This window comes from Mirounga angustirostris, unplaced genomic scaffold (genome assembly GCF_029215605.1).
Source record: "Mirounga angustirostris isolate CCGP_5_RB_7025 unplaced genomic scaffold, mMirAng1.0.hap1 SCAF_4, whole genome shotgun sequence".
Lineage (NCBI taxonomy): Eukaryota > Metazoa > Chordata > Mammalia > Carnivora > Phocidae > Mirounga > Mirounga angustirostris.
In genome coordinates, this window is record NW_026991712.1 from 179122861 (window position 1) to 179146857 (window position 23997).

Genomic DNA, 23997 nt, shown 5'->3' on the forward strand with positions numbered 1-23997 from the left:
ACAGTGGACCCTATCACGGTGACCCTAGCGGACGAGTTAGTGGCCCCAGCTTGTAGACAAGGAAGCTGAGGAACAGAAAGGTGCGGAAGGCCCAGGGGTCATGCAGTTTGCTGTAGGTGAGGTCAGGATTTGAGCCCTGTGCAGAGGACGGCCCACGGCCTGCATCCGGAGGCCCTCGGCAGGGAGCACGTGAGCAGAGGGAACCGGGTCTGTCTTATTATCACTGCGCCAGGCAGTCGCTCTGATAAGGAGAAGAATCTCATTAATAATGGATATCCTAATATTAAAATAAATCTCCTAAAGAGAACCAGGTTTCAAGATGCGGACAGTGTATTGAACTCATGAGCCGCAACACCCATTTCTAGAAGGGGTGGGGGTGGACCTCGCACGTGGGGCTCGGAGAGGGCGTATGGGGAAAAATGTGGTTGGGTACTCGTGCTCAAGGAATTTTATTTAGGAAGTAAATGGCTAACACCAATCACAAAGGATAGAAATTGCCCACAAGGCCCCCGTTTCTAGTCCCTGCAAGAAAGGGCACGTAAGCTTTCAAATGGGTTGAGTTCTAAGCACCAGCTTGACCATAAGATGTCTGGAACTTGGAACATGGTTTCCATTATAACCCGTGGCTAGGGTCCCAGAGATTAGCCTGCCCTGATGAGCCTGGCTGAAATACTATCTATTTTGTAGTGAAAAGTCATTACAAAAAAAATCCCAATAGCAGCCCTAGAGAAAGCAGAACAGTAGTATCATGGGACTTGGCACACTGCTTTTGAACATTTGGTCGGGGGGGGGGGGGGTCGGGGTTTCCTGTAATTTATGGAAGAGACTCCCAAGCACTTTCCAGTGACTTAGGGTCAGCTCTGCTGCATCTGATCTCGCATCTATACTCACGACTTTGTTCTCGGCAGCTCCTCCGCAGCCGAGAGGGGCACTAAGGGGAAGATCGTCTTTGCACGACTCGACACACACGGGCCCTGGCCCCCTCCGCCGCTCTGCTCCCAAGTTCCCAGGCAGGTAATGGGAGTTCACCTCTAACGTTACCTCAGAACTCGCATTATGGCCTAGCATTCTGTTGCCCTTAAAGATTCATCTGACAATGTGGCAGAAAGCCTAATAAAAAGAAAAATCAAAGAACCATTTGAGGTTGCTTAAAGTCTGTGCCTGGGACTTTTTATCTCAGATTTCCCCGTCAAGAAACCACAGAGAGGTTCTGCTGGGAGAGGTAGGCTGCCGTTTTCCTAGGCTTGGGGTGACCCGGCCACAGCTCCTCCCCTGCAGTGAGGCTGACCCCATCACGCCTTCTTCCTTAAATCTCTCTCCTGAAGTCCCCCGTGACCTCGACATCTCTAAATTCAAGGGCTGCCCCGGGCCCTCGAGCTGAGCTGTTGACCTCTCAGTGGCATTTGGCCCCCGTGAACCCTTGGGAGACTCTGTTCCTCGTCAGCACCCCTGGAGAGATAACTCAGGGCCAGGCCTCTGTGACACTGTTTACACAGGCCGCCGAGCACAGCCATACAGGTGACCCCAGGTGACACCTGGCACATAAACATCTTCCCTCCTTGGATCAGGTGGGACCGCACGGGCTCTGCCCGGCCCGCCTCCTTGTCTTTCTGGCAGCGGTGGGTGGGCGAGGACTTCCCTCTGGGCAGTGAGGATGGGGAGGGGGCCGATAGGGAGAGAAGGGCTTGTGATAATTCTAACAGCTACACTGACCGAGCAGCAACTCTGGGTCAGATGCTTCACCGTGCATGACCGCCGACCCTTGCAGCCGTCCCAAAAGGAGGAGGGTCCTGAGCGAGCTGCCGAGGCCCGTAGGTCGTCCAGCCAGGATTTGCACCTGCTTCTCACATGGCTGCAAGGCCTGCGCTCTTCACCCCTCTGTGCCCCTCGGGGTGCAAGAGCTCATGAGAACAGTATGTGAAAAAGACTCCGAGGTCCAAGGGCGACCACAAGGCAAGCTTGAGCCGACGAGGTCATAGAGCGCTCCCCAAAGTTGGTTGGGGAGCATCAGTACAAGTGCAAAATCTTCCAACAGGGGAGCAAAGTCCTGCCCTGGGCCACCATGGCTGGAGAACCGGGGCCGATTCTGGCCACCGCACTTCGGGAAGAAAACAGAGCAGGGGTTGCAAACTCAGGTGTCTGTAGGGGCCAGACAGGTGCCAGCAAGGAAGTGGGCTGCGTTGAGTGCAACAGGGAATGGTGGGGACGGTGGGAAATCCCTGCTGCTTGGTTGAGCTCCCATCCACTTCTGCCAAGTGGAAATGGGGCCAGATTTTCTGACTTTTCAGGAGAGGATGGAAATCTGGATTTTTAAGTAAATGTTATGAATTCAAAATAAAATACTTGGGGGCCAAACGTAACATGTCCCCAGGCCCTTTTCAGCCAGTGAGCTGCCAATCTGTGCCTTCTGGAGAACAGAGCAGGCCAGAGGAGGGGACCAAGGCCAGGCTCCAGGAGAAACAAGGGCATATCCGGGTCTGGAAAGGAGCAGATGTCTCATTTTCAAGCCTCTAAAAGGTTATTATGTGGATGAGGAGGTGGACAGGCCTTGCAGGGGCCTGGGAGGCCAGTGGGGGATTGATGCTCTTCTGGGAGAAAGAGTTTGCTTGTGCTCAACCTAAAAGAAGAACTTTCTGCCAGCCCAAGGCATCACCACTGGGTTGGACTGCCCTGGCCTGTACAAAATTCCTTGATGGTGGAGCTGAAGGCTAGATGATTTTAGGATGTTGTTGGGAGGACTGACACAGCCCTGAAGTCCCAGGACCCTGTACCTCCTGCCTGTCTATGCTTTGGGACACAGTCTCCATGCAGAAGACGCTGTGTCACCAGCACCAACTTGTCTCTCAAGTTCCATCTATGTCTGCATGTTTACAGTTTTTCCAACTGGCTGTCCAAGTTACGACTCCAGGGCTCTCTCCTTGAGCCCCACTGCTTCCCAGAGTAGCCAAACCCTCCCAAGGACAGATCACGGTAGGAAAGCTCTGCCACGCTCTACCCCCATCATCCGTGGTTCAGAACTCACTTCCACATGGCCCGCAAGCCGGACTTGGGCTCGAGCCGACTGTCTCCCCCAGCTGCATACCTCCTTCTGGCGGGCTAAGTGATTCTCCAGCTCTTGGACTCTGGTCTGTTCTTCTTCTAATGCTTCCTTCACTCTGTTTTTCTCTTGGGTAATGCTTTCCTCCCAGACCTGCAATCCAATGGCCACTGTTTAATAGACATAGTTACCATGGCAGGAACCTGGACTCTGTGCCAGGAACTACACTGGTAGCCCTTCGCTGCTCACCACAACCCTACGGGGGAGACTGGGCAGCCAGAAGCAAGGGATCCGGAGTGGGCAGGCTCAGTTCAGAGCCCCAGGTTGGTCCTCCCTGGGTGCGTGGCCTTGATTTGGGCTCAGGCCGACTCTGTCTCCCCCAGCAGCATACCTTCTTCTGGCAGGCTAAACGATTCTCCAGCTCTTGGATTCTCTTCTGTTCTTCTTCTAAAGCTTCTTTTGCTCTGTTTTTCTCTTGAGTAATGCTTTCCTCCAAAGCCTGAAAGTCAATGACTGTTGTTTAATAGACATAGTTACCATGGCAGGAATCTGGACTCTGTGCCAGGCACTGCACAGGCTAGCTCTTTACTCCTACAACAACCCCATGGGGGAGACTGTGGGTAGCGAGGAGCAAGGGATCCAGAGCAGGCAGGCCCAGATCAGAGCCCCAGGTTGGGCCTTTCCAGGTGCATGACCCTAGGAAGGTGAGAAGCGATAGAAGCCTCAGTCTCCCTATCTGTACAATGGGGACAATAATAGTGCTTCCTGCATTGGGTGAATGTGAGGGGCAGATGAGAGGCTGAACACAGACCACTTGGCACGTGATCACCGTTCATTAATAAGGGTCAGTCATTTCTTCTGTGATCTCTATTTTGCAGAGGAGGAAACAGACTTAGAGGGACTAAGGAATCTGTCAAATTTGCTAGCAAATCACATGAGCAGGGATTCGAATACTGGTCCATTTGACTCGAGAGCCTGTTTTCTAAGCCAGGGTTTGGCTAACCATAGCCTACCAGCCAAATCTGGCCTGCTGTCTGCATTTTGTAACTCAAGTTTTATTGGAACACTTCCTTGCTCACTGTTTGTAGATTGCCTATGACCGCTTTTGCACCAAATAGCAGAGCTGAGCAGTCACGACAGAGCAGCGTGGCCCGCGAAACTGAAAATAAATACTATCTGGCTCTTTATGGGAAAAGTTTGCTGACCCTGATCTAAATCATGAGTGTGTGCACAAGTTAAGTGCACGTTGTTAACATTTCATAACAAAAAAGGATTAGCTTGATAAAGCAACCTAGAATTTCTTACTTTTCAAACAGTCCTCAAATGAGTCAGGATTCATGAGAAGGAGTTTAATTAATGAATTTTGACACATGTATTTTTAGAAAGGGGGGGGGTGATGGTGTCTTATGGTGTAAGGAAGGTTCATTTAAAATTGGGACCCCCGCAGGGCTCCTGGGTGGCTCATTCAGTTAAGCATCTGCCTTCGGCACAGGTCATGATCTCAGGGTCCTGGGATCAAGCCCCGAGTCAGGCTCCATGCTCAGCGGGGAGTCTGCTTCTCTCTCTCTCTCTCCCTCTGCCCCTCCCCCGGTTTGTGCTCTATCTCTTTCTCAAATAAATAAAATCTTTAAAAAAAATAAAAATAAAATTGGGACCTGTGTTGTTAAGTCTCGGACAGTACTTTCAGCTGAGTCCCTCGGGTCAAGTTGATCTACCAAGTGTCTGGTGAGTGATGACCCTCAATGGGATAATAATGACCATGAGCAGGGTACCGTCTGGGTGGGTACCTGATAGTGCTTTCCCCTCCTCGTGCGGTGGTGTGCACTGAGGTTCATTCTGTTTAAAGGGGATTTGCAAGGCTGGCTTCAGGATCTTGTCTGCATCAGGATCGAGGTTATAAATGGGCATCTGGGAGGCCCAGGCTTGTGCCCAAGTTGGCATTGAACACAGTGGGGCCGAAATACTGCACACCCGCAGTGGAAAAAGTCAACCCCAAATAAAAGTCAAATAAGACATTTGGAAAGGGAGAGGGTAATCAGGGAGGAGCAAGGAAGCAGGTGGAGAGCTTTGTGAGGACTTTGAAGATTTCCAGTTCTTTCTGGTTTTGTTTTCCTCTCTTGAATGACACTGGCTTTTTCCATGTCGAACTGACCTTCAAAACGGGCTCACCTTGATTTAAGGCTATTGTTAATACTGCCTTCAGGGGACCACATGCAATTTTTAGTGTTCCCTTTTTAGTCTTTTCCTTCATAAAAAGCAGAAAGGGGCAAACAGAAGAAGAGGTAGAAGGAGGAGAGAGATTTCTTGAGATAACTGGGCATGAATCAGAGGCTGAACGAGGCAGAGAGGTCTGCAGAGCTGGTGCGTGTGACAGGGAGGGGGGGTACAAGCCAGAAGTCACGCAGCTGCGACTGAGGAAAGGTGGAGAGGGTGTCAGGTGCAGCCCTCCTCAGGGGAGGAGGGGGGGTCCAGCAGATCTGGGGCTGTGGTCTCCAGGTGGGTGGGAGCCGCGACAGCGTGCCGTGGTTCTCAACCATGGCTGCATATTAGGAACCACCCAGGAGCATTTACAGTCCCAGCTACACCCTCACCGCAATTAGAGCTGAACATGGGGATGGGAGTGGGAGGAGAGGGGCCAGGCATTATTAGGACCTTTTTTTTTTTTTTTTTTTTAAAGATTTTGTTTATTTGACAGAGAGAGACACAGCGAGAGAGGGAACACAAGCAGGGGGAGTGGGAGAGGGAGAAGCAGGCTTCCCGCCGAGCAGGGAGCCCAATGCGGGGATCGATCCCAGGACCCTGGGATCATGACCTGAGCCGAAGGCAGACGCTTAACGACTGAGCCACCCAGGCGCCCATTATTAGGACCTTTTAATCTCCTAAGTGACAAAAGGGCAGCCAAAGTCATGAGCCATGGATCTAGGGTGGTGGCAGTGAAGTAGTTAAAAATTCATGGCAGTCCCTGAATATCAAAAAGGGCCGACTCTTGGACAAAGATGAGAACCGGTTCATTAAATGCTGTTTCCTGGCCTTCTCCAGAGATTCTGATGTAGTGGGTCTGGGCTGGGGCCTGAGAATCTGTATTTTTAACAAGTGTCCAGGTGGTGCTTATCAGGTAACTTTGGGAAAACCTTCCTCCAAGATTTGCTGCTGAAAATGTGGTCTGCAGACCTGTGCTCTCAGCCCCAGCTGGGAGCTGGTTGGAAATGCAGAATGCCAGTTTCTGCCCCCAGACCTTCCCGAGTCAGAATCTGCATTTTAACAGCCTCCCCAGGTGCTTCCTGGGCACCTCTAAGTTTGAGAGGTGCTACTGCAAAGTATCTTGTAACTGGCTTGGTTTTTAGAAAAGTAAGTAGCAATCTTGGCTGTTTGTTTCCTATGATATGTATCAAGAGAGAGCAGAAGACTAATGTGAAGTTGGTCTTGCACATACTCAAGAGACAGTTGGTCGGTTACAAACCAGGGCCGGCAGCAATGACTCGAACTTGGTAAATCGACTGTGGTATCTGAGCTAATAAGGTACCCTTTCCAGGAATTTCAATAACTTTACTGTTTTAAATTGAGTTTTCGAATTCAAGCTTCATGTTAATTCCTCCAACATTACTCACCTATTTAATTAATTTACTTCCATAGCATCAAACGAGGAGTTGCTGAGATTTCTCCTCCCAAGTACATGCTCTCAGAAAAGGCCATTCTGTCAGTTTCCAGGAGTAAAGAAAATGACGGGGACCACCTTACCGCCTTCTCTTCCATCAGCCGTTTGATTCTGGCTTTTAGCCTCTCCTCTTGCTGCAGCCTGTCCTCATTCAGCTTCTCCTTCTCTGCCAGATGCTCCCGCAGCTTCTCTTGCATGAAAGACTGCTGAGTTTCCTGAGAACTATGGATCTTGATCTGAAATGAGAGGAAAGGAAACTGAAGCTGATGAGGGGGAAACAGGACTAATTAAAGGAGTCATGTCAACATTTTCCTTTTACAAGTTCTTTACCTTTGGGGGTACAAAGGTTTCCACAAAACTTTCTTAAAAACACAGAAATACTATGCTTAGCCTAGTTTCTGGTAGTGAAGCAGTAGAGTAGAGCAGATAAGAACTCAGACTCTCGATCTAGATAGAATCTCAGCTCTACTTCTTTCTAGATGCTTCTTCATTTAGAAAATAAGGATAATAATGGTATCTGCGTCTTCGAGTAAGGACCGAGTGAGAGTGTGATGGAAAGCTTTTAGCACAGTGCTTAGCACAGAGTAGGTGCTCAGTTAATGGCAGCTAGAATTATTAGTTATTATTTGCTGAGTGGAAGAGAAAAAGCAGTGAGCTAGGGTCAGAAGGCCTGAGGTTTTGTCTTGATTCTTCCATCAACTAGCTGTGTGACATTGAAATAATCACGTGCCTCTGAGGCTCTATATTCATATCTGTAAAATAAGAAGAATGGACTAGATCAGGGGTTGACAAAGTGCTGTCTACAGGCCAAATCTGGCTCACTGCCAATCTTTATAAATAAAGTTTTATTGGAACAAAGCCACGCCCCTCATGTTCATTCATTTGCATATTGTCCTTGGCTGCTTTTACTCTACAGCAGCAGTTGAGTAGGTGTGATAAATGCTGTATAGCCTGCAAGCCTAAAATATTGACCATCTGGCCCTTTGCTTTAGGAAAAGTCTGTCGACCGCTGGACTAGATGGTCTGTGGGGTTGATCATGATGGTGGTCCCAATACTTCACCCTTTCTCCACCATGTCTTTGGCTATGTACGTTGCAGGGACCACCCATATGCTGCTTTGACACTGAACTCAGCCATGTGACCTACTTTGGCTAATGGGATGTTAACACAGCAGAGAATTGAAAAGCTTTCCATGACTGGGCTGCTTTTTCTCCTGTACCTCCTCATCGCCATGGGAACATGGCCAGGCTAGTCTGTTGGAGGATGAGAGACAGGTGGAGCAGAGCATAGCTCCTCCAGCTGAGGCCGGCCTAGACCAATCAAGGCCAGCCAACAGCCAGACACTTGGGCAAGCCTGTCCAGGACTGGTGTACCCACCTAGTGGCTGACCCCAGACATGTGAGCAGTGAACAGTAATTGTGGAATGCCACTAAAGTTTTGTAGGTGTTTATTACAAAGCCTTGTTATGGCAGTAGCTACCAGAGTGAGTACAATCCCTAAGGATCATTTGCCTCTAAAATGTGGACATTACGTAACTTCTGGTAATCCTGCTCCCCATATTGTGGGTAGCTGTGTATTTAATAAGCATAATTCTCAAGATCTGATGGCATTTAAATCTTTCTGATAATTTTGACAGAAGACAACAAGCATCCTGTCTTTGCCCTTGCCCTCCTGGGAGATTTTAGCCACTGTTTGAATCTTTTTGTGTCAGGTGGAGATATCATATCACATCTTGGAGAATGTGGACTGACTAGTTAACAGAGAAAAAACAGGGTTAAAATGCACAGTGCTATATAAACGCTCCAAGGAGGAGCTGAAATGAACTTTCAAAGTTAAAATATTACCTGAAGTTCCTGGGTTTGGCTTGTAATTTTTTTATAATATACCAGAAGATATTCCAGGTACAAAGACAATCCTTGAAAAGAGAAGCAAGAAGGTAAGTATCAATTCGATTCACCTCCTTTGCTTTCCAAATAGTGTTGTAACAGAGCTTGCTCGCAGGTGGATGCGGGCAACATGGCCCCCCCATCAAGAAGACATGAGTTGCCATCCAATGTGTGTTTTTAAAATGGTTGGTCAGCCTTAAATGGGCTCAAATCCAGTTTCTTTTTGAAGGTGGGAAATGAAACCCATCAACAGAGCACCTGTTGCCTAAATGTCCCCTGTGTGCAAAGCCATGAGCTGAGTGTTGGGGGCGGGGGGCAGGGGATGCTATGAAGCTATTTCTCAAGGTTCAGTCTGAGGCACGGGGTCTAGCTGTCTGATGGGAGATAGGCAGTGGCTCCATGTAACATGTAAGTGACTGCTGATGGAGTGCGGGAGTGTGAGAGTCTCGGAGGAGGAGAGGTCATTAGCCTGGAGGGATCATAGGAGGCTACTTGGCCAAGGAGCTACTGGGCATGGGCACTGCTGGGTAGGCAGAATTCAGAGTTGGAGGGGAGGGCATTTCTGAATGGAAGATGTACATGCCAGGCTACATGGTGGCCGCCGAAGATACCCACGTCCTAGTCTCTGGAGCCTGTGAATGTTACCTTACGGAGCAGAGGGAACTTTGCAGATGTCATCAGGTTAAGGACCTTGAGATGTGGGGGGTTAGCCTGGATTATTGGGTGGACCCAGTATCATCCCATGGGAGGATCTGACTCCAGACAGACAGAGGACAGATGATGTGAGAGAAACAGAGCCTGGGAGATGCCGCGCTGCTGGCTCTGAGGATGGAGGAAGGGACCACAAGCCAAGGAATGCGAGGAATAAAGCTCTAGAGACTGGAAAGGCAAAGAAATGGATCCTTGCCTGGAGCCTTCAGAAGGACCCAGCCTCACTGCACACCCTCACTGATTCCAGGCTTTTGGCTTCCAGGACCGTACGTGAATAAGACACTGCATTTGTGGCACTTGTGAGAGCAGGCACAGGAAACTAACACGGGGCAGCGGGGGGAGGCAGGTGGGGAGCTAGGGAAAGGCAGCGCGTATCCCGTGAGGATGCTGCGCTTAACTGGGCCGCACGGATGGTGCAAGGCAGGGCACGGAAGGTTGGGTCAAGTTGTGGTGGGGTTACAACAGTAACCTACAAAGTGCAGACTCGATTTAAACATCTCTGAAGTGTGCCGAGCATGTGTGTGTGCCCGGCTCTCTGCCAGGCGGTCAGTGCATCACCCCACTGTATCACCTGATCATCCCCCTGTGTGACAGGTGAGGCAGCTGGGCTCTGGGACCCTGTGACAGCCGAGCGCCACAAGGCTGGCAAATGGCCCAACCGGGCCTTGGGATCAAGTCAGCGTGACGCCGGTGTTTGAGTCACTGTGACTTCAGTTGCTGATGGAGCAATGAACTGCCCTGATGAAGAGTGTTTTGTTGTTTTGCTTTTTAAAACAATTTTTCAGAAAAATAGCTGGGATGAATTAGAGGCAAAGGGACTAGCAGGGCATCCTAATTGAAGCTCTACTGAGCTGGGGCTAGGCAATTCTTTGTTTGGGGGGGGCGTCCTGTACACTGTAGGATGCCAGGAGCACCTTCCGCCCCAGCTGTGACAACCAAAATGTCTCCAGACATTGCTGGGTGTCTCCCAGTGGCCAGATCCCTTCCTGCGAGTTAGAGGCTGAGAGCCCACGGACGTCCAGTCTTCAGTGCTGAAGTTCTAAAAGAGGGTGGGAGAAATGGGGATAAAAAGGAGAGAGAGAAAGCTCTTTCTAGGGGTTGGATGGTGGCCCCACTGTCAGACAGAAGAGACAGGTTGGGTGGTGTGGGGGCTGGGGAGAAGGGAGGAGCCGCCAAGCTCGTTTCAGACAGGTGGAATTTGAGGTACTGGAAGGACTGTCAGGAGGGTGGTCGGCAGAGAGCAGGAATAGCCCGGCCCACCCACGGTCTTTGTGAGATTAGGAAGGTGCAGCCTTCTTCCTGGTGGACGTGGCCCCGGCCAGGGGTCCCACCTGCTGCCATTCCTGGCAGCATGGATGTGGGGGTGTCCCCTTGGCCACTGCTGCCATGGGAGGGGTTGTTGAAGCACCTGGATGGAGACTTTCTTATTGAGAAGGGAGACAAGAGAGAGGGGAGGACCACCGACTGCACTGGAGGAGACACTCGGGTAGGGGCAGGAATAGGTGAAAGGGGCTGCTGAAAACAAACGGAGAAGGTCCAGAGATGGGCAGGGTATGCCAGTCCCAGGAGAGCCAAGGGGTGAGAGTGTTTCCAGGAAGAGATCTAAGAGCTTTGGGTGCACCAGCGAGAACACAGGCTGGAGAAAGATGGCGGGCCTGTCAGTGCAGGAGGGCTCCGTGTCAGTTACATGCAGGGGCAAAGCAAAGAGGCAAAGACAGAGCAGGACATTTGCAATGAAGACAGAGGACGTAACACACTTCCTCAAGATCATAGGTGGGACAGGAGAGTCAGTAGTAGAAAAAGAGCTAGAGATGCAGCAGGTTCCAGGGAAGGATTGCCCTCTTGAGAGGTGTGCTTGATGGCAAGAGGAGGAATAAGGGGGAGAGAAAGGCTGTAGGTGCCAGAGAAGGAAGTCATAATTCCGGACCTTGTGCACAGGCTCCCTGGGAAGGGACAGCGAAGGGGAGACATGGGGAGGGGAGGGAAGGAAGGGCTGCATCTGGAGAAAGCAGTGAGAATACAGTGGGAATTTGGAGGGAAGGGAGAAAAGACAGTCGAGAGAGAGAGAGAGAGAGAGAGAGAGGGAGAGAGAGAGAAAGGAAGAGAGCTGAATATGTTCATGCCTGGAGCCTTGATCCCTGGCAGTGCAACTTTCAGAGAATTTCCAGCATGCAAGAGTAGAGCAGTAATATTATAATAATAGCTATCAAGTATTAAGAACCTGCTGTGTGCCAGGCACCATGCCAGGAGTTTTACACGTGATACTTTCTCATCGTTATAAACAACCCAGCAAGGAAATGTGTTTGCATTTGTAGGTGAGGCAACAGAAACTCAGCAAGGTTGAGGTACAGAGCTGGTTAAGTGGTAGGATCAGAATCCAGATCTCAGTCTGTCATTCTCTTTCAAGTGACTGGGTGGCAAATATGAAGGGTGCATCAGGAGAGGTGCTCTGTGAGGATATCAAGATGGCAGGCATCGGGGGAGGTGGCCTGGATGATGTTGGCATGAACTTTAGGAGCACATGAATTTGGGGTGGCTAACTTGGGATTCAATCTGCGACCCAGGAACCCAAGGGGAAGGAGCACAGCATGAGTAGGATTCAGAGAGGATTAGGGAGAGGAAGGACTCAAGAATGTTGAAGGGGAAGACGGAGAGTGCGATTATGTGTCTGGGTTTGATGATGAGCTGTAATCATAATAGGATTTCTCTCTTCTTGAGAAGCAATTCTTCATTATATTTCTGGTTACAAAAGTTATGTGTCTCTTATACAAATCCAAACATTATAGACATCCATGACGTGGAAAGTGTTCACTGCTCTAGCTTCCCGGGCCGGCACACAGTAGGTCTGCAACAAATAGTTGATGAACGACCAAGTGAAAGCAAAGGTCCTGTGTAATCCCACCATGCTGGATAATGCTCCCAACACTTGCATGTCTTTTTCTTCAGATTTTTCTTTTGGTTGGATACTGATACTTAGAAATGGGAGCACACTATGCATATTGTATTACAACCTCCTTTTCTCATTTAAAAATGCTGCGTATTTTGGATATCTGAGAAAGAGTGATTTTTCTATGCATGCTGGGAAGTCTTTTATTTGTAACAAAGTCTTGCAGAAATAGAGACAAACAACTGACCTTGCAAGAAAAAATGCAGTCCGTCCTTTCCTTTATCAAAAGAAGCCGAGAAACCAGGCAGGAGGAGTGGGGACTAACTTTCAAGGTCCCTCTTTAGACATTTTATATCTTCCCAGCTGGACCACACAGCAAATCCTTCACCAGTCAGGTCTTTAGTGGCAACACCAACCTTCTGGGTCCCTTAGGATGCTAGCCAACAATACTTCAAATAGTTCCCCTTTACATTACTCGACCTGCATTCCCCTGGGGGATTTATTTCAGGATTTACAAACCTAGCTGTTAGGTGTGCTTTACCTCTTAGGACAGTATTGGAAAAGGCAGGTGGTATGGTAGTTAAGAGTAGGGGCTTGGCGATCAGAGGGATCTGAACTGAATCCCAGATCTACCACTTGGCTGTTGGGACACTCGGCCCATTGTCATGACTCTAGGAAGGAGACCTGGGAAAGGCTCTTTTGGGTGCAACCCAACTGAGTGGTCATGGCTAAGAAAATCCCGTTTGCTGCCAAGTGGAGATGGGAGGTTGCAGGTCAAGTTACCTCAGTGTGAATAAATCAAGCTATACGGCCTATACATATACCTATCTGACCCATGTTTAGGTCAAATTAGGTCAACAAATATTTCAGGTTGGCGATCATGGCGGCTTCTGTTTATTAAGCCTACTGTGGCCCAGGCTCCATGATTGGTGCATGCATCTCAGTGTTTAATCCTTACAACATCCCTATGGGATCTTAGCCCCATTTTATGAACAGGAAAACAGGGACGCACAGAAGTCAAGCAACCTGCTCACACAACTAATAAGTGCACAGTTGAGATTCAAACTTTGGCAGTTGGTCTCCATGCTCAGAACAATTCTGCTGGGGAATGCAAATGAGCCTTCAGAGAGGCTCATCAGAGAGGCAGCTCACCTTGGGGAGTGAGCACTCTTAGCTCTTTCTTTGCCCAAGTTGATGACAGAATCTGTCCTCTAGGAATTGGGCATGTACCTGGTACCTCTCTGGATCTTCAGAGGGAGTGTGGGGTCACAGGAAAAAAAACACAGGTATTAGGATCCCAATGACTTGTTTGACTCCTGACCTTACCAGGTACCAGCTGTGTGACCTTGAGCAAGTTTCTTAATGCACTGAGACTCAGTTTCCTTACCTGAAAAATAAAGACAATAATAGTACCTCGCTTATTGGGATATGGAAGGATAAAAGTATACAACGCCTATAAAACGTCTAACACAGTGATAAGCTCCCAGGAGGAGCTTAAATAAACCATGGTTTCCACCCTTCTCTCGGGAGCTGGGGACACAGAGGCCTTTAGGAGTGTTTGTGGATGGCGGTGAATGACTGGGGACCCCCTGCTGGCCTCAGTTATGTGAAGTACCTTGAATCTCCTTATCATGCTGGAATACTCACAAAAAGTGGTTTTTGAGACATTTTCTTCATTTCTAAAATGAGGATAACAGTACCTGCCTCACAGAGTTGTTGTGAGGATGAACTGAGATAATGTATGGAAATGCTTGGAATAGCATCTAGAATAGAAGTGCTCAGTAGTGAATGATGACCACCACCATCATCATCATCACCATCCTCCTCCTCCTCAACATTACCACCATCGCCATTTGATCACTACCATGATTGTCATACTTATCACCATTATCCTCTACTACCACCATCATCATCCTTAGCACCACCATCCTCCCCACCATCATTGTCGCCATCACCATCACCATCCTCCTCACCATCATCATCATCATCCTTCCAACCATCATCATCATCCTTCCAACCATCATCGTCATCCTCCCCACCATCATCATTATCCCCACCATCATCATCATCATCATGACCATCATCATCTTCATCACCACCATCCTTACCATTATCATCATCATCATCCTCACCACTGTCATCATCTTCACCACCATCATCATCATCCTCACCATTTTCTCCATCCTATCACTACCATGGCGGCTGCCATCTGTGTGTAGATGGTTCTGTGTTAGGAATGAGGTATACAGTAGTACTTACCACAGAGAATACAGGGAATTCTCTAGCTCATCCCTTTCTTTTAGCCTTTTGGGACCTTGCCATAATACTGCTTTTACTGGAAGAGAAAAATACCTTTACCATCAACTTCTCCTGCCGAATGAATGAGGGATGGGCCCTACTCACTGACCTTTCTGTTATTACCCTCCATGCTTCCTCTTTGACTTCTCTGAACCAAGTAGTTGTAATTACAGAATATAGTCTGTGTTTCCCCCACAGGTGTTCCACAGAGCATTATTCCAAAAGATATTAGATGCAGGTGAGGACAGCAAAAAAGGAGAAATGTGTTTTGGGAACACTGCATTCTTTATCCCATTTTTCTAGATCCATAGTGCATATTAGTATAGGAGGGACTCTGCGCCTGAGATGGCAGGTCTGAGAAATGTTGCCTGAAATGACTCTTTGTCAGTCTTTCTGGAATTGCTGGCCTGAAACTTAACTCTATAATCCACATTTCTTTATGAAAACATGTATGACTAGATTTATGGACATAAGCTACAATGACTAAAATGGTCTTGGACATGGGGAGGGGATGGTACACACATGGCTTGGCCCCACTATTGCTAGGATAGAGATGACGGTCTTTGTTTTAGTTCTAATCTTGAAGAACAACTAGCACTGTGATCCATGTGTTACCTGATTTCATGTTTGCTCAAGACTGCCAACATTACCACAGTAACACTGGGATTGGGGAGCCACTGGGTGGTCCGAGAAGACCAGCTCTCCTCTTTGTGCTGTATATGATGGGCAGGCAGTTATAGAAGTTAAACTTGCGTTTGTTTTTGCTTTTGCCTTCTTTTTAAAATAACTTTACACCACCTTCAGGACTACTTTGGAGAAATCATGGCTAGGGATGTTGAATAATCAGAGTTGAAAATCACTCTATTCTCATTTATTGCTATAAGAATGTCAAAGTCATTCTATGAAGGGTGGCTTGGCAAGGTGTAGCAACAATCTTCAAAATGTCAGAGTTCCTCAAGGTGTAGCCCTGGGCTCTCTCCCTCATATACTTTCTTCCTAAGTGAGAGCATTCACACCTATGGCTTTAATCATCCATCCATCCATCCATCCATCCATCCATCCATCCATCCATCCACCCACCCTTCCATCCCCCCATCCATCTATCCACCCACCATCCACCCACCATCTACCCACCCATCCCCCCATCTATCCATACATCCCCCCATCTATCCATCCATCCATCCACCCACCATCCACCCATCCACTCATCCGTCCATCCATCCACCCACCCACCATCCATCCACCCATCCATCCACCCATTCATCCCTCCCATAGTTATTTATTAAGCACCCGCTATGTGGCACATGCTTTTCTGGGTTCTGAAGATACACCACACTAATGTTTATTTCCAGACTAGACATACAGGGTGACAGCTGCATCCTTGGCACCTCATCTTGAATATCTCACAGGCACTTCCTTCAAACCTGGTCTTCATGCAGTGTTCCTTATTCTGGATTTTAGTGAAGGAAGCATTGTCCTTTTACACAAGCCAGAAACCTGGAGGTCTGTAGACCCCTTTCTCTCTGTCACTTCCCTTCTAACTACATCCAATTCCACTACTGAGGCCTGTTGATTTACCTCTTAAATGCCTGAGAAGCTTCTCTCTTTCTCTGTCCCACCCCTGCCCTGGAGCTACCATCATCTCTTGTGACAGCCTCCTAACTGGTTCTCTGGCGCTCTGTGGTGGCCATTTTCCAGGACATTTTCCACTCACAGCCAAGAGGATTATCTCCAAAAGCAAACCTGTTCCATCAGTTCCCTACTTAAAAATCTTTCATTGGCTCACTGCCCTTAGGTTAAAGCAGAGTTTCTTAGGAGGGCCCTGCAAGCCCACACGGTACAGCCCCTGCTGACCTTCCCTGCCAGCCCTGTCCCACCTCTGATCCCCATTTCTTTCAGTCCCTTGTGTTCTTCATGCTCCCCTCCCACCACCATGCAACTCTTTTTGCCCAGAATTCTCTCCCCTCCCCTCTTTGGCAAATAACTCCTATGCATCATAACTCCTATGCATCCTGCAGATGCCCTGCCCTCCCTGACCAGGTCAGAGTTCTGCATGTCTTCTTTGTAGCACTTGTCACCTTTAAAGTTTTATGTGTGAGTGATTTTTCAATTTGTGCCCACCCTCCCCTCCCCAGACCACAAGGTCTTTGAGGGCAGGAATAGTGCCTGTTTTCCCCTCCATATTTTAATATGGCAAATTTCAAATGTACATAAAACTAGAGGAATTTTCCAGCTAACACCCATACACTCTCGACCAGGATTCCACCTGTTTCTGGCCCCACTACATCTCTGCCCCACACAGTGCTGATGTCTAGTAGACATGCAATAAGTCTTTGCTGAATGGAAGTGGTTCGATGTCCTTCCACCTCTAAGATGACAAATGTAAGGTGAATAGGTATATGTTCAATAGCGTTCACTTCAGCATTATCTGTAAGTATGGAAAACTGGAAATAACTTAAATGTCCACGATAAAAAAAAATTTAAAAAATGTATAGGCAATGCCTACTCTGTACCAGATACAACTCTAAGTACTTTGCATATACCAATACATTTTAATCCTCACAACAACCCTAAGGGGTACGTACTCCTTATTATCCTCATTTTACACATAAGGAAACTGAGGCAAGAGAGAGTAAGAATCCTACAGCTATTTCCATGGGAAAATGCTGTGAAAGTTACACCTGAACTATAACAGTAGTGACAACATCAAATGCCGGCAAAGGATGTGGAGCAACAGGAACTCCCGTGCATTGCTGGTGGGAATGCAAACGGATGCAGGCCCTTTGGAAGATAGTTTGGTGGTTTCTTTAGAAACTAAGCCTACTCTTACTACATGCTCTAGCAATCATACTCTCTGGTATTTATCCAAAGGAGTTGAAAACTTATACCCACACAAAAACCTGCATGCAGGTGGTGACGGTAGCTTTACTCCTAATTGCCAAAACTTGGAAGCAACCAGGATGTCCTTCACTAGGTGGATGGATAAATAAACTAGCCAGACAATTATTCAGTGGTCCGTCCAGACAATTATTCAGTGCTGAGCTATCAAGTCATGAAAAGACGTGGAGGGAACATAAATGCATATTACAAAGTGAGAGCAGCCAATCTGAAAGATTGTATGATTCCAACAGCGTAACATTCGGGAAAAGGCAGAACGATGGAGGCAGTAAAAAGATCAGTAGTTGCCAGGAGCTGGAGGTTGGGGGAGGGATGAGTAGATAGAGAGCAGAGGATTTTTAGGGCAATGAGACTCTCCTATATGATATGATAATGGTGGATACATGCCATGATACCTTTGTTCAAACCCACAGAATGTGCAATGCCGAGAGTGAGCCCAATTGGGAAGCACGGTCTCTGGGTGTAATGATGTGTCAATGTAGGTTCACCAACTGTAACAAATGTACCACTGTGGTGGGGGATGCTGATAACGGGTGGGGACTGGGCATGTGGGGGGGGGGCAGGTGGTACACGGGAAGTCTCTGTACTTTCCTCTGTTTTTCTGTGAACTTAAAACTGCTCTAAAAAAAGTCTATTAAAAATTATATATGTATATATATATTGGTAGTTGCTTCTGAGCGATAGGATTTAGCATAATTTTGATTTAATCTTCCTTTTGCTGTGTCACGTCTCATTTTTCTTCAGTAATCAGGTCTCACTTTTTTTTTTTTTTACCCCCAAGGAAAAATCACTTCTCAAAGAAAGTCTGCAGAAGGGAATACTTGGCCACATACCTAAGAAGCCTTCCTCAACAGATGTCCCACCATGATAAGATTCAACGCGACATTTTAGAGTCATGGGACTATGTGAGAGAAAAAAAAAAGTGCCATTAACCTGTGTCTGAGCTGGATAACTGGATCCCGACGTCCCGGAGGAGATGCTCCGTTTCCTCCAGCCAGGATAGCGACAGGCGCAGGATGTCCAGCACCACCTTCTGGAGCCCTGAAACAGGTGGGCTCACCTGAAGGGTCTGAAGCATGTCCACCTCCTTCTTCAGGTCCTTGCTACAGCAGGACATCTTCATGCAAGCCTGGAAAGACACGAGGTCATGAGGCGCCCAGACCCTGTGGCCAGAGATGGCACCTGAGCAGTGCCCTCACCTTTGCTCTGAGGCAGATGATGCCCACATGCTGGATGCACTGGGATGGCTCCGTTGTATTTACCATCTGTTGGGGGCAGCTTTGTTTTGTTTTGTTTTGTTTTGTTTTTTTGCACTCTAATTTGGACTTTGGATGGTCAAAGAGACCCCACTTTTAGGTATCTGCAGTTCCAAAGCCAAATTGCCAAGGATATCTGGTGGCAATGGGAACCAAGTTTGGCGACTCCTGTTCATCAAAATTCCTGTTGAGATCAATGCATCAGCTGGTCAGAAAGTGGGGTTTCCTGATTTCAGAGTGCTGACAAGCCAGCATTTGCATGGGCTCCCCAAATAGTAGCTGCTTATTTCCAGAGAAAGCAGAAGCAGCTGCCCACTCTGGAAGGCTCCATTTCAGTGTGGGAGCCGCGGGGGTTCAGGCAGACTTCTGGACCCGTCTCCTCCAGAGTCAAAAGCAAAAGAGGCACAAAAAAGACACCCAAACAATAGCCTTCCCACTGCTGGGCCAAAAAAAAAAAAAAAAAAATAATGCAAATAAAGAGCTGGGATGTTTCTTTGGTTTCTCTGGAAATAACAGGGGACTTATTTAGTTATTTACTTATTTTTTGCCGGGGCCTGGGGTCTCCCCAAATCAATACCAGAAGTGTGTCAGGCCTCTTTTCCTTGGCCACACCAAATTCACCTGGAGGCATTTTTTTGAGGCTCTTTGTTTTCTGCTCCCAAACAGATTTCTCCGACAAGAGAAAAGGACAAAAGAGAGCAGAGCATTTCTGCCCGACCTGCTCCATGAACCCTGGGCAATTTCCCAAACCAGCAGCACAAGAAAGAGACGAAGGGGGCGTTTGTAAAAAGCCGAGAGAGGCCACCTGGCAGCTTTCTAAAGATGCCTTCAGCTTCTCGACATTCTCCGTGATTGCCTCCTGTTTGGAATTGCTGAGCTGAGTCTCCTTCTGCAGCGTCCATTTTTTCTGCTGAAAGTTGATGTTGTCCTCGGTGACCTGGGTAATCTTCTCTATTAGCTGGTGAGAAAAAGGAGAGAGAGATTTACAGAAAAGTGTGGCTCTGGGAGGGGAGCTGGGAGCATAATTCAAGCTCCCGGGTCCACAGCTGAGCAGGGAGGCCCTGACGTGTCTTGGTGATGGCTCTGGAGAAGGACATCGGCTCTTGTCCCCAGGACATGTCTCCCAGGATCTGAGATGGCTTTTAAGAGCCAAAGGTCTGTAATGTTGTCATGAGTTTGTTCTAGATTCTTCTGCATAGTAGCAGTGATTTGTAACATGGAGCCTGATGCTGTGGGCTCATGCATAGCAGGTCAGTGTCCACAGCCGACGAGAGCAGCCCATGGTGTGTCTTCTCACATTTGCATGGACACAGAGGGTTGGAAAAGAAAATCGGAAGAATGACCAGGCAATCGTTATGGCCAGAAGTCCACCCCCATTACCATCTCTTCCCTTGAAGGAAGAAGTGAGAATGCATCATCTACAGAGAGGCAGCCCCCCCCTTTTTTAAGGTGCTAACGAAGGGTAAATGTGTGTGTCTGGAGACCAGAAATAGGCCTGAGTGGTTTAATTTGATTTTCACAGAAACATTTCAAGGGAGTTTAACTGGCTTTTACTTTAAAAGCCAGGAAATCCCATAAAATCAAAACAAATCTTTATGGTGTAGCAACAGTGTGAAAAATATGTACCACCAACAAAACACAGAAGCATATGCTCCCAGTGTCTGGAGTCCCAGGTCCCCGGAGGAGGAAGTGACAACGCGAGACAAACCTGTTGATCGGTGATGGGCTTGTCCAGGAATGGCTTCACCCGTCCGTAGGTGGCCTTGATGACTTGACTTCTGAAATGCTCCAGCTACAGCACAAAGGGAAGGCGACAGAGTCAGCGGGGCTGGCAGGGGGCCCCGCAAGCCTGGGTGCGGAACTTGCGGCGCGGGGCGGGGGCCCAGGAGTGAGGAGGCTCCACGCACTGCTAATGGTCATTGTGGGTCATGACAATCTTCACCTCTTGCTGGAAGGGGCAGTGCCGACAGAAGAGAACAGAACAGCGGGTTTTAATTACTTTTTCGGTCTGCCTGCCCAACCCAACCGACCCACGTGGTCAGCGCACACACGTCTGGTGACCTCGGAAGAGCCACTTGCTGCCAATTATCCAGTGGGATGTCTAGGGCCGGGAGCGCTCTGCGATAATTGTTAAGTTGGCACCAGACTGTGAAATAAATATTGAGGCTGTCAGCCGAAGTAAATGGTGTCATCAGCCCGGGTGCCCGGCGAGAAGGACAACGTGCTCCCTTCTGCCATCCTGGGCCTCCGACCATACGTGTCCTGAACACGGTGTCTATTGTCTTTGTCTCTCCAGAGCCTGGTACGGTGCCCGGCAGTGTGGGCGCTCAATACATATTCATCGGATGCTTGTATGCAGAGACATCTGTCACAAACCCGGGGCCTCTACTCCGGTTCAGTTGGCTTTTATCGAGTGTCTCCTGGGCGCTGGTGTTTTCAGATTATGGCCGATGAAACGGCACAGTTAAATTAAATCAGGGCACACAGAAGTTCAAGTTCAAGGTGTCCAGTTCCAGGAGAAGTGGGAAGCAAAGAAGCCCCACTTTCTCTGAGAATTTACCAACACGACCTGAGTTTTTGGTTCGCTAGCAAAATGTGGTCATTGACTCTAAAAGAGAGCCCTGAAAATTAAAAAAATAAACAAAAGAAGAAAGAAAAAAGAAAACAAACACACACTCACAAACACACAAACAAAACAAAACAAAACAAAACAAAACAAAACAAAAATAAATAAATAAATAAAACAGAGCCCTGAAGGGACCATAAATGCCACTGAATCAACTTAAAAATCAAAAGGTCCTAATATGCAGGGTTTACTATATACTGTGGAGTTCTGGGAACCCAACAGTGGAATGATGAATCTCCTAAGGATGCCGCTGCAATCAGCCAGCCCAAAGCTGACTGGGGGGGGTGCCTCGAGGCATTCCAGGCCATCCTCTGGATCCACAGCCAAGGGGAGGGTCCTAACTAGCCCAGGAAGAGGAAGAGGTTATGTGGAGAGGCCCCAGTGAATGATGGCTCCCCATGACCACCAGAGGCACCCTAGAGCACTGCTCAGGGACAGGTCCTCCTGGTTCTAGGGCTCAGTCCTGGACCCACTTGCCTGGGGACGGGCAGAATCTCAGACAGGGAGCAGGGCCATGGAAATATGGGGGGTGGGATGGGAAGGTGGCAGAGACCGGGCTCATCCTCTGTCTCTTGGGTCTAGACCTGGAGGAATCTCAGTGTCTCTGAGGGTCCTCCCAAAGACTTCTCCCCAGGGCCATAACCTGGACCATGGTACTTGGGCAAGTGACACAGATCATGCCTTCAAATCAGGTGTGTGTTGGGGGCTGCAGAGCACAGGAAGGGTGAGGGGCTAGTCCAGATGCAAAAGGGAGGCCCAGATTGGCAGGCTCTCTGCCCTTGCTCTGTGCTGGCCCCCTGCAGAGATGACACTGGGGGTGACATTCGTTGAAGGGGCTTTAAGATCTGTCCAATGGTCAGCGTCATTATTTAACTTGTGTGCGCCTCTCACAAAGCCAGGTCACGCTGCCCTGGGAAGGCTCAGAAGGGCTTTGGGAGCTGGGCCTCGTGGGATAGAGGGCTCCTTTAAGGCTTGTGGTTCTTAACTTTTCTTGGTGGCTCACAGACCCTTCGGAGAATCCAATGGGCGACATGGTGGACCCTCCTTCCCAGAAAAACAAAAGCACAAACACATATATACACATAAAATGTTCTTGGGTCCCCTGGAGCTGTCCGTGGTTGCCAGGAGAGAGCCCCTTGGGGAGAAGTCCAAGGTGGGTTGCTCTTGGAGAGCCATATTCTGGAGGGTCAGTGCCCCCATTCTGGCTTCCCGTTTGCTCTCCTTTAGCCTTTGGTGAAGTCTTGTTTGCATGTTCTGGCCCTCACATCTGTGCCACACATAAGAAGAAGGGTCACTGGGCCACCTGGAGCCAGAGTACTAGAGAAATGGCATCCCCTGTCAGAGCCTGCTCACCACCCTGCCTAGGAACTTCCCCATCGAGCAAGTGCTCTGACATTCTGGGGTCTTACTTTATTTCCTTAAGGACACTGACTGTGAAATCTGCTGGCGAACAGAGGAAGCGAGATCATGCTAAATGTCAAGACAAAAAATGTGAGGAAGAAAGTACTAAAAACACCATGGGATCAAGAGGCTCAAACTTCCCCAGAGGGAGCCGCCCAGCGGGTTAATTGGGGCAGGCATGGAGCCGGGATGGGCTGCCTGGGTCTCAGACAGGGAACTGCTTGTGTGGGCAACTTCCCAGCAGGAGAAGCCTGTTCGAGGTGTTCACTGGGATGCAGAAGCCACACTCGGCTTCTCCTCTGGGATAAAAGGGAGAATTCAACCACGGCCAATGTCCTCCTCACTCATCCCCACCAGCGGCTTGGGTGCAGAAAACCCATGGGGAACGTGGGCCACTAAAGGGGGCTCTGGAGCTGGCCTACCTGACCTACTGCCCTTTCCAAATTGACTTTAATGAGGTTCTCTCTGTTCCCCATTTCTTGTAGCTGGAGCAATTTCCTTCTGGAATCCTCCTGAAGCTTCTCTTCAACCTGAAATGATGATGAAAGCATGTGCTCGCCACTAATGTGATCATAATGCACTCCGGGGGAACTTCCTCTAGGAGGTCTAATGGCCATGGGGGAGTCCCAGGGGGGCAGGGGCGGTTGCAGCCCAGGTGGCAGGGGTCACAGGCCAGAGCAGGGTGGAGGCAGGCTCGCCAGAGCTGTCCCCCAGGGGAGAGGGCCGAGCTCTGCGCCCCCCCGGGGCTCAGGCTCCGATCCCCTCTAGGTCCCCAGCAAGCCGTGTGACCTCGGAACAGTGTCCTCATCTATCAAATGGGGATGATGATCCTAGTACGCCTCATAGGGTTATTGCGGGGATTCAAAATGTTTAGAGTAGGGCCAGTACCTCCTGAGGGCACTATGCATGCACCAGGTGGTGTAGTCTGTAGAGGTGGACAGGAACGTCCACCAGGCGGCGTCATTCTAAGGCCGCCAGGAACTGGCCCATGGTTAGTACTTGGTAGATGTTATTATTAGGCTTATCATCGTAACGATTTGTCATTGCCACTTTTAGCACACTCACCGGTGGAAGCCGCTCTAGGGGCTTGCTAAGCAATGTCTTTTAAGAATCGCAGATTTCAAAAGAAGGCGTTTACAGCGGGGGAAACTTGCCCATTTATTCCCCCTTGCTTGGTCAGTAGTCAAGGCGAGGCAAGCTTGCAGGTGCTCGAGGCTGCCCTCTGCTGGCTGTTATGGGACCCTGCAGCTGAGCCGTTCTTTCCTGAACAATAATATTTTGGAAGCACCTGTTGAACCAGGGCTCTGGCACCATTGGGAAATGAAGCAAACTCCCCTAAATG

General features: G+C 48.8%; 1 protein-coding gene across 1 annotated transcript in view; it reads right to left on the reverse strand.

Moving 5' to 3' along the window:
- The window catches only part of FHAD1 (forkhead associated phosphopeptide binding domain 1), a 129681-nt gene that overhangs the window by 36642 nt on the left and 69042 nt on the right, over window positions 1-23997 (reverse strand). Inside the window, exons 11-18 of the mRNA XM_064589895.1 lie at window positions 23078-23185; window positions 20337-20420; window positions 19434-19586; window positions 18306-18501; window positions 8537-8607; window positions 6776-6928; window positions 3429-3536; window positions 3083-3190 (exon numbers count right to left, since the gene is read on the reverse strand). Coding sequence (XP_064445965.1) covers window positions 3083-3190; window positions 3429-3536; window positions 6776-6928; window positions 8537-8607; window positions 18306-18501; window positions 19434-19586; window positions 20337-20420; window positions 23078-23185 — 981 coding nt within the window. The remainder of the gene's footprint in view (window positions 1-3082; window positions 3191-3428; window positions 3537-6775; window positions 6929-8536; window positions 8608-18305; window positions 18502-19433; window positions 19587-20336; window positions 20421-23077; window positions 23186-23997) is intronic.